This window comes from Hibiscus syriacus, unplaced genomic scaffold (assembly GCF_006381635.1).
Source record: "Hibiscus syriacus cultivar Baekdansim isolate YM2019G1 unplaced genomic scaffold, ASM638163v2 tig00112498_pilon, whole genome shotgun sequence".
Lineage (NCBI taxonomy): Eukaryota > Viridiplantae > Streptophyta > Magnoliopsida > Malvales > Malvaceae > Hibiscus > Hibiscus syriacus.
Window position 1 is genome coordinate 278613 of NW_024063347.1, and position 14507 is coordinate 293119.

The following is a 14507-nucleotide window of genomic DNA, read 5'->3' on the forward strand; positions in this document are numbered from 1 at the left end:
GCTATAAATCTGACCTTTTGCAGCGTTTTCTCCAAAAACGCCGCTATAGATCTGACATTTTGCGGCGTTTTCATAGAAAATGCCGTTATAGATCTCGACCTATTGCGGCGTTTGTTCCGAAAAACGCCGCTATAGAGCCGACCTGTTGCGGCGTTTTCTAAAAAAACGCCGCTATAGATTTAGACCGATTGCGGCATTTTTTTTCCACAAACGCCGCTAACTTTAGCGACGCTAGTATTGCCGGCGCTTCTTACGGCGTTTTTGCTATCGCCGCGTGTGCTTTTAGCGGCGCTTAAAAACACCGCTATAATACTTAAAAAACGCCGCTAAAGAACATTTTTGTTGTAGTGATTCCATCCTTAATAATCAACATCATGTGCCAGTGCCACCCTCCCATTTCAATTAATTTTTCCTACTTTACTAAATTAAAGAATTCTCACTACTTTCATCTCATTTCAATTGTCTGCTTTTCCCACTAATTCAACAAATACTATCTACACTAAAAAAACCTGCGAACCCTAATTTTAATTTCATTTTCTTCAGTCTTATTTAGTTATTATCTGTCTCCTAGCACAGCATCATATAAATGGCCATCAGCATTTCAAAAACTGAAAATGAAAAAAAAGGATAAAGAAAGAAAATGATCGTGGGTTGGGCCATGCCAATGCTGGTTCCATGGGCTATCCTCTAATTTTCCTCGTTATTGTAATTGTTATTGTAATGCTATTACATTTTAAACAATACGATCTTATTAGGTTGCAAACAATAAAAACAAGAACCTATTGTTGTAAAATTAAGTCCTAAGAATCGTCCTTATAATATAATTTTAAAATATCTTATTCAATGGATTAAACTTTCCGCTGGCTCCATAAAAATCAGTGTAGATGGTTGCAACTACAAGAGAGGTGTGGTGGCAGGCGATCAGTATGGTCATGTAATAGCAAATCATGCACGTAAACTCACTAATTGTTTTGATCCAAGCATAGCCGAAGCGGTCGCATTTACAACATGTCTTCAATTAGCGATGGAAAATAGTTAGGTCGATGCAGTAATAGAAGGTGATGTTGTTGTCGTGGTGAATAATTAAACAATTCCAAAGACGATCTGTCATTACTAGATGTTTATATTAGAGAAGTTCGTGAAATACTAGCTTGCAACAACAATTTTAAAATTAAATTTGTCCGTCGAGGAGTCAATAGAGAAGCTCACGGTCTTACACAATTTAATTTAAGTCATAATTTATTTTATACTGAATATTAATTCCCGAATTGTATTTTGAATATTGTATTGAACGAAGGTATATCTAGCTAAATCAATACTATTATCCTATTTTTAAAAAAATTTATCTAATTTTAATTAATTAATCAGTAGATTAAATATCAGACCTAAATATTGTTTTATATTAAGTAACGAAACAGTTTCATGCCAAATCAAACATGTCCGTATTTATAATTGTTTCAGTTATACTCCAAAAGCAATCGCACAATAAAGTAAAGAGTTTTACATCACACCAACTTCAGAATAGTTGTAAATGCATGTTTTTTTTTATTTAACTTCATATAATATACTAATCATATATTGGAAACACCATTTCCCATATTTGTTTTCTCCAACCCTCTCTTGCTACCTGCAAACATCATATTATTTATTAGTCCCATCAAATGTTTTAGGGTTAAAATAAAATCAACACATATTTATACTTCGAATATAATATATATATATATATATATATATATATATATATATACATATTATATAGATTTTTATACATTTGTTTATCTTTCTATATTAAATTTTTATTTTATGTTTATATTATATGATCATGTCGTGTTAGATAATATGAAATCGTGAGAATATCAGTGTATACCCAAGATGGAGAATCTTCTTGTCGGAGTAAGCAGTTGGAGGCTCCATCACATTGGGGCTAAAGAAATTGCGAGAAGCTAAAGCTTGAATGGCATTAAGCTCGGGTCCAGTAACCATGTTGCCTGCTGAAACCTCTCTACTTCTGCAATCTGAACGTTATAATAATCATGAAATCCAATAATATAAATTTTATATTCGATTTCAAACTTAAGTTTAATTCGAATATAAAAAACCATAATAAAAAATGACTCCGATTCAAAATAATCCGAACCTGTCCACCCTACCGTTTTACAGCTACTTATCATCTCATATCGTAGTCAGTCCTCAGTAATAGTAAAACAATGCATGGAACAAAAGAAACACATTGTTCATGTGTTGGATGTGATACGTGTTTAATGTTTTACCTTGGTTCGGAGACAAACGCTTTCGTTTTCCAGTTCAATTTCCTATGAGATAATATACGGCAATTAATAAGAAATTAAATTAAGTTATTATAAATTGTGATAATTTGAAATTAGGTTACAAGTAATTCACCCTTTTTTGCAAATACTCTATTTCAGCTAGCAGCATTTCGTGCTGTTGCAGCAAACAGAAGAGGAAAAAACAAAATAAAATAATGTGGAAAAGGCAAATAAATAAAGGAAAATGATGAAATGAAATTGAAGTTACCTTCTTGGACCTGATCCTAGTAATTCCTCGTTCAAGCCTGTTTTCGACCTGCTTTAACTCTTTCACAGTTAAGGTACTCAAGGAATCTCCCATTAGGTGCCTTCAAAAGCAACGGTGGACGTTTGTGTGGGATGGGAGAAATGTTAGAATCGGATGCCGCTATTTGTAGTTATTGATTGGTTATGTAAAGCTTGATTGATTTTTGTGGTTTGTAGTAAGTTGTATTGTTTCGAGGATAATGTTTATTATCGTACGATCATAATGTTTCATTATATTTTGCTTCCTTCTGCATTGGGGTGTAATATGCTTCTTGTTATTGTTTCTAAATCTTTTTTGAGACAACTTTTGGTAATATTTTGGCCATTGGTCAATATTATTTATATTAATAAAATTTTATTTTGCTGCGCTAAAAAAATCTTTTAATTCAATCCCAAATGTTTATTTGTTCATAAAAATTACCTGCTGCTGTTCTGCAACATTTGAATCTGCTGTCTCAACTTGGCTGATTCTTGCTGATAATACTACAGATTGCATATTTCCAGTTAATAAATCAATATAGAGCAAAAAAACCAACAAATTATGATGTATGAAATACCTGAGCATTGATTTCAGTAACAGTGTTTGTGTTAGAAGTATCTGAACAAGCCTTCTTGTACCTCTCTATTGTTGACCTTATGCTGCATCAAACAAAATATTAAAGAAGGGGAAAAGAAATTGGTTTCTAGGGTTATGAATATTTTATTTTCTGTTCAGAAAAGCTTTTTTTTTTATAAAAAAAAAGAATGGAAATATAATAGTTTTACAACTGTGGACACACTGAAGTCTACTGATAATCTTTAAGCCATATTAGGAAAATAGCTTCTGACAATCACTCAAACACCCAAAATTCCCAGCGACTTTAACTTAAGATTTGCCTGACTTTCTTCTTTCAGCTCAGAACAAAATACCATTGCCCCATTCATCGATGTTTCTCAAAGCATTTTTAATATCAAAATTTGTTTCAAAACCATGTGATTAACAGTGTATGTACTCCGTATTGTGTGACATGAAAAAAGAAGAAACAAAACCCAGAATCCAGAAATTCATACCAATGAAAAGAATGATAAAACAGTAGCATGAAAATGGCAATTCAGAATTGAGAAAAGAGAACATATATTACTTGTTGTTGGAGTACTCGTAGAGGCGGCCTCGGGTGGAGAAGACAATGAGAGCAACTTCAGCGTCACAAAGGACTGAAAGTTCGTAAGCTTTCTTGAGCAGTCCATTCCTGCGTTTGCAGAAGGTAACCTGACGATTTGTGGTGTTTTCGATCCTCTTGATCTCGATCTTTCCTCTTCCCATTCTTCAAACTTAAACACTTCACTTCTACCTTCAAACTGTACCTTCTGGCTGTTTAGATTACGTGCCTTTTGTATGAATCGAACAGTGATGAAAAAGGGAAAATGGTTTTTAGATGAAGAAAATCGAGAGAAAAAGCAGATCCATTGTTCGAGACGTGAAAAAGAGTAATTAATAGGAAGAAGGAAGGGCATGGAGACCCCCATTCCTATACCCTATAGCTTCAATTCCAAGAAACTTAAAAATCTAAAAAAGCCTAGTAAAATGAACAATAACTTTTGAGGGTTTTTATTATTATTTCATAGATGTAGTATTGTTATGGGTGCATACTACTCGTAAAATCACTCCAAAAAAAGAGATTCTGCAAAGATCTGGAACAAGTAGGGATGAAAATCATGAAATATGAAGAAAGCTCATCATTCCTTTTTTTTTTTTACAGAGCCTAGAATCTTGTGTGATTATGCTTTAAAAAAGAAGGGGAAAAAAACAAGGGAAAGAACAGGAAAACAGATCTTCATGCAAAGTAGAAGGTTCACTTGTTCTGACAACAGATCTAAGAAGAGATATATATATACAAACTCTGGTGAGCTGATGAGAAAAGAAAAGAAAAACCTATAGAGATATAGTTATAAAAGCAAGTATATACATATTTAAACAAGATCGAACTCAGAGCCATGGCTCGTTTTTGTTCATTAAAAGAAGACGATGAAAGAAAGAAGAAAAAAAGTCCTCAAACCTGAGGTATTGGTAACAGTTCCGGCGAAATGAGCTTTCGGAAAATCACGAATCCCAAAGAAAACCAAAGTGTTTATAGGAGGATAGGCCTAAAGCTTAGGTGAAATCATAAAAGAAAGGAGAGATGGGAGGGGAGACTCAAGTCTGTGAGTTGGACAAAGACGTTGGAATTGTAATTTTCCAAAAGGGTTAGAGAAGACGGTGTAGAATTAGCCAAGTGAAAAGAGCTTTGCAGGTGCAAATTCCCACCATTTTTAGCAATGGCGTTCCCATTCTTCTAATCCCTTATTTAAAGTCCCTGAACTCACTAACGTGCCCTTCTCGAATCTTTTCTACTGTCCCCATTAATGGACGCGCGGTGTTAGACTCAGTTTGATCCTTCCATCTTCTCTCTTCCATTTCTATGGAATTAGGGTTTGGTTTGTTTTTGGTGCCAAACACGCATTCCTTAACTACCGTACCCACACTCTCCCACTACGATAAATAGTTAACACCATCGTGTTTTATGGTTTTCATTAAGGTAGTCTTTATCGTATTAATGGAGGTATCAACTTAGTTCTTGAATTTCTGACTGTTTTAATGCACCATGTAATATTTTTAAATATTTATATTCTATATATGGATATTGGTAATGATGTGCTTCTAATTATTTTGGATTTGTAATTTTTATTATATTATATTTTTAAGTTTATTATACCCAATATAAGGATGTCTTCACTAAAAAAAACCCCTTATAAGGATTTCTTTTGTTTTAAAAAAATGATAAAGTAGGTTTCCAATTAAAAAAAATTCATTTTGGATTACGGTCAAAATATTTTATAGTTATTTTTATGTATATTACTTAAATATTTTGATTTTCATATAGATGCGAGTCTGGCAAGGCAATTACAACCGCAGGTATGGAGGACCCAGCATGTCGAGAGCAAGAAGATCGTTCATATCAGGAGGAATACTATCACAAATGTGAAAGTCACCATCAATACCACCATGGACACACTAATAGAAAAGTTTATTTCTATTTTGACCCATGAATTTAAATAAAATATAAAATTGACTCTTAATTTTTTTTTATTCTCTCTTTTTTTCCTCGTAACCTTAAAAAAGTCTCACTTTCTCTTCATAAGAACCCTAGTTACCAGGCTCTCATTGTCGTCGTTGTCACTGTAGTCACAATTTGATAAGCTTTAATCGTACTGGTTTAACAACGCATGGTGACGGCAATAGCAATGAAGACGACGGGAGTCTAACGACTAGGGCTTGTATGGAGAGAAAGTGAGACTCTTTTAAGATAACGAGGAAAAAAATGAGATTGAGAATAAAAAAAATACTCCTCTTCATTCCCAACCTCAGATGGTTTAGTGTTTTCTACTTCATCAAGACCCTAGAAGGAAAATCGATCGATTTATACTTATCATCTATCATTTTTCTTATTTCGTGGTTATTTCATAAACACTATAACCCATAAGTTCATCTTTATAAGATGTCACATGAGATATATTGATCATGTATCGACTCTAAATTCACCAAGACATTATATATCGCAGATACACTACTGCCAACATCAAGTGATTCTTTATCATGCTGATGAAGCTTCTTGACTTGTTTATTTCTTGATAATATTCCATAAATTAACCCAATAACCATAGAAAACTAATAGAAAGTCAATTGACGTCTTACTTAAATGTTGTCAATTGAAAACAAAATTTAAAAAGAAAACAATCGCAAAATACCAAAGTAGGGGAGAATGGCGATGACCACCTATACACTCATAATACTTTTAAATACATTTGATAATCCAAAATAAAAACTGTTTAACTTATTTTTATGAAGGTATAACTTATATTTTTTTTATAAAAAATATTCAATTCTTTAAGCGATCGATGAAGAAACTTTCAACACTTGATTGAGTGGAAAGAGTAAACGAAAGGCCTTGATATAGTTCCATCTTAGTATACTTAACCCACAACAAAATTAATATACATCCACCGTATAATTTGTGTAGATTGGTGTAATTCAGTTCGGTAGATTTTAAATTTAATTTCGTAAAAATAAAGCATGTAAATTTCTAATTAATAGACTAATGGTGTAGGATTTGACATATAAAAACCTAAGTCTACCTAATTTAGTTAATGCGTGAATAACCAGTTGTTGACCATGAAGTCATAACAATGCTTAAGTTTTGAATAATTGCAAGTCTCGTTTCCAATTATAAATCTAAAACCGGTCTAACCGTGTAAACTGATTTCGGCTCAATTGTTTTTTCTACCAGAAACAATGCATGCGTTTTTTAAATATTAAAAAAACTATATATATATATATATATGACCTGCTCATCAAGTCTTTGTGGGCGAAAATTCAAAACCAGACCTTGTTGAAACAAACAATCGTGAAGACTTTGTCAAACCTCTAACCTAACTTTTTCAATAAATAAATAAATAAAATAATTATATAAACTCTCTCTTTTACAATGAAAATTATAACTGTGGGACAAAAGAAGGTTCCTTTGATCTCGAATCTTAATTTATTATAATTAATTTATAGTTATGCTTTATACATTTTTTTTTTGATAAGTAAGAATTTTATTATCCAAATAGCAAAAGCTACAAATACAATCAGAGTTCAATACAAAACATTTACAATACAAAAATCAGTGGTCATCAATACCCTAATGTTGGTAGAGGGTAAGATTCACATTATCTACTCTATTGAATTTCCTGCCATTAAGTTGAAGACAAACAATAGATTTGATATTCTTTAGAAGTTCATTAACAGGTCTAGTTCAGCCTTGGTACAATCTTTTGTTCCTTTCTTCCCAGAGCAAGTAAACCAATGCATTTAAAGTAATCTTCATTACAGTAGATAACAATGTTTTTCCTTTCCAATTTGAGCTTGCCATTTCCAAGAATTCTTCCCAAAGGTAGCCTGTAAAATGCAAACCAGAAAAAGAGAAGATGTGTTCCCATAGAGAAACAACAGTAGGGCATGATAAGAAAAGGTGATCCCTAGTTTCCACATCAGAGTTACATAAAAGACAAGAGCAGTCATTAGTAAGACCGATTCGATGGAGATGATCCTTAGTGGGTAGTCTGTCAAGTAGAGCCATCCAGGTTATCATACTATGTTTTGGAATGTGCAGGGAAAACCAAACGAGTTTATGCCAAGGGACCTTCTGATTTTTCGAACGAATGGAGCCCCATATCGAGCTTGCATTGATAGGACCCGGATGAAGGAAATTTTGCACCTCTGATCTCAATTTAAGAAGTCTTCTGAGACACCAACTTGTGTTGGGCTTAGTTTCAATTGACCAGAAATCTTTGTTCTTAAAAACATAGTTGTGAAGCCAAGCTACCCAAAGTGAGCCTTCACCAGTATGCTTTATACATTACTAGTTGGAGGGATTTATTCTTTAATTTAAAATATACAATTTTATTATATATTTAAATTAAAATGTTGAATTCATATATTTAATGAATTAAATGATAATATATAGGTAATTTTACTCTTTTAACATTATTAAAAATTATTATTATTATTATTATTAAATTTAAATAAGAATATTATTTTATCAATGAATAATAATCAATACCAACCGATCCAAATTTCAAATTTAAATAATAATTTTCTCTTCACAATATTGGTAGGTAAGCCAACCTAATAGAATACACCTTTTGCTTCTGATAACAAATCGGGAGGAAATAAAGTACATGGGAATGAATTGACAAAAAACTAAGCTGTTTACTGTACAAAATTTGTATGCTCAGTGGAAGATTGTGTAGTGGACCGTGAGAAATCATGGGGAATCAAACAGGCTGTTAATGCCTTCTCTAAGCTATTTACAATCTCAGTCGTTGAAGGCCTGTCTCGGCCTTCCAGTCTCACACAATCGGCCGCTAAATAGCCGACATACGCAACTGCCTCGATCTCAAAAGGTGTTGGTGGCGGAACTCTCGGGTCCAGAACCCTGTGAATTTCTTCTCGAAGAACATATGGAACCACAAAATCGACCACATTTCTATGCGCCCCATTTTCGTTCCGATGGATCGCCCTGTATCCGGATAACAATTCGAGCAAAACTACGCCAAAACTGTAAACATCACTCTTCGTGGTCAGTTGTTGGAGCCTGTAATACTCGGGATCCATGTATCCAACTGTGCCTGCTGCACGAAGTGAAAGGTGTGATTCATCGTCTCCGGGACCCATCAATGATAATCCGAAATCAGATACTTTTGCAGTCCAGTTTGTATCGAGAAGAATGTTGGCAGACTTGATATCACGGTGTATGATCTGAGGAACCGCATATTCGTGCAGGTATTGGATCCCTCTTGCTGTGTCTGATGCGATCTTGAGCCGTATAGCCCATGACATTGACAGCGAGTTTTCAAACTTGTGGAGATGGTCATGGAGTGTGCCATTGTTCATGTATTCATAGATAAGTATACGTTCATTCGAGTCCTCGCAAAATCCCAAGAGCTGGACAAGGTTTTTGTGGTGAACACGGGATAAATACTCGAGCTCGTTCACGAAGGCATCGTCTTTATCTTCTTGAAGCCTGGTGCCGACTGCATATGATGAAACGCTAGTAATTTCGGCTCGTTTGATAGCTACTTCACGCCCATCGTCCAATGTACCATGATAGACTGAACCAAAACTACCCGTACCAATCTTATGATCATCGGAGAAATTGTTGGTGGCCTGAACCAGGGCTTCAAAGGAAAACTCCTCCAAGCGACCCGTGGTTCCCATGCTGGTTAATTGGCTCAGTCGCTTCTCGAGGACTGCTGGTGGGCTGAGGAGTTCGATTCGAACCCGAACCATCATTGGCAGGGGCACCGGTCTCATCCAGCCGACCTGAATCATGGACACGACACCCTCTATCTTTGCAATATCTGAAGACAAAGAAACCAACGAGTAGCAAGGAAAGAGAGGATCCAACACAACCAACAACTAGAAAAGCTATCAATCTGCCATTAAAACCACTGTTCGAGGATCTGTTTTCAGGTTGGGGTGAGGGAGCAGATGGAATGTCTGCCACCGGACAAGCTTGACAAATTGACCAACCATTGCGGCAAAGCAAGCCCGAACCTGGCAATGAACCACATCGACATACATTCCTACATGGACCTGGGAAAACCTCAGAGAATACCATGGGATTGGAATCGAAATTACGGTCACCCCAACAAAACAGAGAATAATTCGTTGTTGAAACTCCACAAAAAACATTGGTTTTTGCTTTGATTGTAATGAAATCAAGAGTTTCCAATTTCCGTGGCAACCTGAAACTGTCCATCCCCCAACAAACAACTGTTCCATTAGTCCTCAAAGCGCAACTTCGATTCAATCCCAGAGCCAGTTCTTTGAACTGTCCCTGAGGCTGATCACGATCACCCATAGTGTTTCCCCAACACTCTAAACCATCATCTGAATTGATGGCACAAACATGTTTAAATCCAGCTGCAATCTTTTTATAATTCCCTCTAATCTCTTGACCAGTGATACCATTAAAGTTCCCGATGAATCTGATCGCCTTTTGATCTTCTGTTAACCCGCATACAAATCCTTCACCGACAGCTATTTTAGAAAAAAATTGCACACCACCTGTTGATTAAATCCAAGCCGTGGCCAACATTCAAGAACATTGGTCTCACTAAGACCACAGATACGAGTGTTGCCTGCTTCAAGCTGGTTAAGAACTGGACCCTTGTAAATCCTTTTTAACTTTAAAAGAGAACCATTGCTGTAAAATCTCCAACAATGCATGACTGAAACATTGGATGGTGAAAGAAGAGGCCTCAGACCACATACGAATCCGTCCCCAAAGACAATCCCAGAAAACGAATCGTTGAGATTAAAAGGGGTTCGGATACCAGGAACTGGAAAGCTGGAACAGTTGAGAGATGATGGTTGAAGGCCGCCATTGGTAGGTACTAAAGCGCACACAATTGTGAGGTTCGAAGTTTCAGAGATGGAAACGGTGGATAGAGAAGAGCTGCAGCAAGCAAAACAGAGATATGAAAATATGAAGAGAGGAAAGAGGTTGAATTTACAAAAGAAAAAACCCATGGGAATTGTTTTGAGAATAATTTCATGGTGGGATATTGAAAATCCAAAGAGATTTTATGGCGTTTAGAAGGGTGAAGGAAGGAGGCTTAAACGAGGCCAAAATATTGGAGAAAATAGACCATTGATGGAAAAGGGCAAAACGCGGCTTGATGGAGTTTCTGAGTGTGGACCGGAGACCTGGCCTTGTAAGAACCGAGTCAGTACGATTATTATTGTACAAAACGATAAATCATACGTCACACCTTGAAGCAAATCCAAATGATGAATTTAAAAAAGATAACCACCACCATACGTTTATTATTTATTTTTTAAATTTTATAAATAATAAATTAAGACGCCAAATCCATCATTTAATTTGATTTATTTTTTATCAAAAAAAAAAATTTGTTGTACCAACATGGATTAATTCAAATAGAAAGTAGTTTGATATCTCTTAAGTAAGGTATCGAAATCAAGTTATTGTGTATGTAGAAAATCTCTAATAAAAGACTTACTCATCAAAATCAAGTGTGTGACATAGGTCTGTTTGAGTTAATCAAGGCGAAACTTTAGAATCGGGAGGATAAAAAAAGTTTGATGTATTATTATGATATTAAATATTTGAATTCACTATTTTTTAAGTTGTGTTCAATCACCATCATTTATTTGAATAAAATATAATTATTTATTATTATATTTTTATATAATTATATAAAATTTATTTTTTTAAAATATATTTGAGTGATAGAATTTATTTACATCTTATTTTATATAATGTTTGATAATAAAAAATTTATAATAACATAATTTTAAATTATAAAATTAAATGATATAATTATTCATATAATTACATTAATTTTTATCCCTTAATAAAGAATTGAATAATATAATTGAAGGTTGTTAATCTCATTGAATTGGACACAGATTATAACAGTTGTTTTTTTTTCCTAAAAAAATATCATATTAGTACAATTACATGTAATTATACAAAACTCTAATTTAATAATAAATCAAATACAAATTATAAACTAATTTAAATTTCTTAAGAAAAAGAAAGTTGAATTTTAAAATAATTATACATATTTAAACGAAGAGACCATAGAAACTCCAACACCCGAAAGTCTCTGGACACGAGCGTTATAGGAAAGATAGTAGAAAGACAACATGGTATCAATAAGAAAACTACGAACAAATTATTAATTGAACCCATTAAGGTGTTTTAGTTCCGAGTGATGTCTTACTCCAAAATAATAATAAATAAAAAAGTTTCCGAGTGATGTCTTACTCCAAAATAATAATAAATAAAAAAGTTTCCGAGTGATGTCTTGGCAGGTGACGAAAGCAGCAGAAACGTGGACATTGGTAACGTTTACACTTGAAACCCCCCATGTTTCACAATTAGGGATGTGAAAAAAATTCGATCAGATCGATATGTTAATCTATTTTAATACAATTCAAAATTTTAGATACATGGTTAAATTTTAGATAATTCAAATCTAATATTTGGAAAAAGTCGGATAAATAAATCGATGAAATTTTAATTTCAAATTATCTAAAAACTCGAGAAAAAAAACTATCCTCACAACCTCTCCAGCTTCCCAACGTTTCAACCTTAGCTCCTTATGTAAGGTTGTAAATGAAATGATATAGATAGTGAGATACTTGAGTTCGATTCAATCTCAATAAATATTTGAATCGAATGGATTTGAGCTCAAATTCGACTTGAGTTCTTAACGAGCCAAAACGGGTTATTTTATACTCGAATTAAAAAGTTCGTGACCAACTCAAAAAAATAATATATTAAAATTTTATTTTTTAAAAAAAATAATTTATTAATGATATTAATATTTTTGTATTGATATTTTTTAAATATCGTATAAGATTTTTATGTACTTAAACTTTTTTAAATGTTGTATAAGATTTTCATATATTTAAGGTTCATGTTCGAGTTCGAGTTCGAGTTTCAACCGAGTTAAGTTTAAGATTTTTTTATTTCAATTTTTTTGAATTTTTATGAGTTTCAATTCATGGTTTCAATATGCTCACAAGCTTTCGAGTCGAGTTGAACTCTATATTAAAGTTTATGAGTCGAGTCGAGCTCAACAATTCTCAAGTCTGACTTAATTACAACCCAACCCTCAGAGCCGTAGCCATCTAGCCTTGATTTTTTATTTTATTTTTTTATTATTTAAACTTTAAAAATATTTATTTTTCATGCCTTCTAAGTATTTGTTTTAGAATTATTCAAGTATGTTTTGATAATTAAAAAGTTGTGAAATAGAATATATTGTATAAAATTATGAAATATTAAATTTAAATTTAATTTTTTTATTAAAATAAAGTTTTAGATATGGATATCTAATTTAAAATTTTGAATATCCAATTTTTTTGATCAGATACATATTTAAAATTTTAAAATTTTAAATTAAATAATATTTATATCCGAAAATACACACCCGTATTCACTACCACCCTTACTTGCTGGATATGGATAGATTACAGCTGCTAACGGAGTTGAATAACTCAATAATATCATTTTGACTTTATTAAAATTTATTTAATTTTCTATTTGAGTTAATTTGATTCAAAATTGAGTTTAGTTTGAGATTTTAACGAGTTTAATCGAATAAGGTTTAATCCAGCTTGAACTCGTTAATTTTTATATAATATTTAGGATTTTGATTGTCTTATTTTTATTTTCAAGAATAGTTGTAATATGTTAATTTGGTGCATTTGTGAATTGTTACTTTGAATGTAATATGTTTAGTTTAGTGTATTTGTGAAATGTTACTTTAGAGTTTAAAATTTGAACTGTTTCACACACTATTTAAATTATTTTTATGTTAAATTTAATAATTTATGGTTATATTAAACTCTATAATTTTACATATATTTTAAAGAAAACAAGGTAAAATTTCTTGCGAGCTTAACGAGTAGCGAGTGGAGTCTAACAATAAATTTTTAATGAGTATGAGTCTAGCAAAATTTTATCAAGCTTATCAAGTATTGAGTCGAATCGAGCATGAATCGATCAACTTTTGAATCAAATCGAGCATTACTGTTGAACACATTTTGATATTTTGATATACCAAAAATGTTAAATAATTTTAATAAATTTTAATATTATATTTGATTCGGTCATTCGAATATATAAAGTATTTTTAAGTTTAAAAACTCTATGTTACTACTCACTCTATTGAAAATTGAGTCTTATACTGCAAATTTTTTTGAAATAAATTTTACTGAGGGTTTCGAAATTCAATAGAGTCAAAAATTCATTTTAAGTATAGTAGTACCGATACTACATGAATGGTATCGATAATGTTTATGCAGTATCGATACTGAAGCCCAAAATCATGTAGTAGTACCGATACTGTTAAGGCAAACCGATACTGTTTGTATACTTGTCAAAACATAATGCTACTTTGATATCGATACTATTCCAGTACCAATACTGCTTTTCGTAGTATTATTCTAATTCGATGCGACAAAAGGTACATATGAATTTATATTTGAATTAGATTGTTCAATTTGTAATGAATTACTTTAAATTGAATCAATAAACGTTTGCAAAATTTATTAAATATATTAAAATTAATCATTATTGTAAATAAATGAATAAATTTAAATTTAGTGGCAGGTGAATTAAATCATTATTAAATATATTATTTATATATATGTATGTATGTTGCATCCACCTTATTATTATTAATTTTGATATGTCATTGCTTTGACGATAAATGTACCAAAGATGAGCTTTGATTTTACCTTACTAATGTAAATAATAATGCATGAGGTTTTACGAAGATGCATGAGTAAGGATTAACTCATTAAATCTGTAACCAGGGGTTTTTCAGTGG

At 32.5% G+C, this 14507-nt stretch overlaps 1 protein-coding gene and 1 pseudogene across 1 annotated transcript; both read right to left on the reverse strand.

The window, feature by feature from the left end:
• Positions 1-1444: 1444 nt before the first annotated feature.
• On the reverse strand, positions 1445-4912 carry LOC120180706 (agamous-like MADS-box protein AGL11). The gene is given in 10 exon segments (XM_039185995.1): positions 1445-1627; positions 1868-1988; positions 1991-2015; positions 2271-2312; positions 2401-2442; positions 2536-2635; positions 2995-3056; positions 3131-3212; positions 3695-3941; positions 4610-4912. Coding segments are annotated over 9 exon segments (660 nt in total). The 5' UTR covers positions 3877-3941; positions 4610-4912; the 3' UTR covers positions 1445-1623.
• A 3400-nt stretch (positions 4913-8312) lies between these two features.
• LOC120180703 lies at positions 8313-10758 on the reverse strand (annotated as a pseudogene).
• Between the last annotated feature and the right edge of the window lie 3749 nt (positions 10759-14507).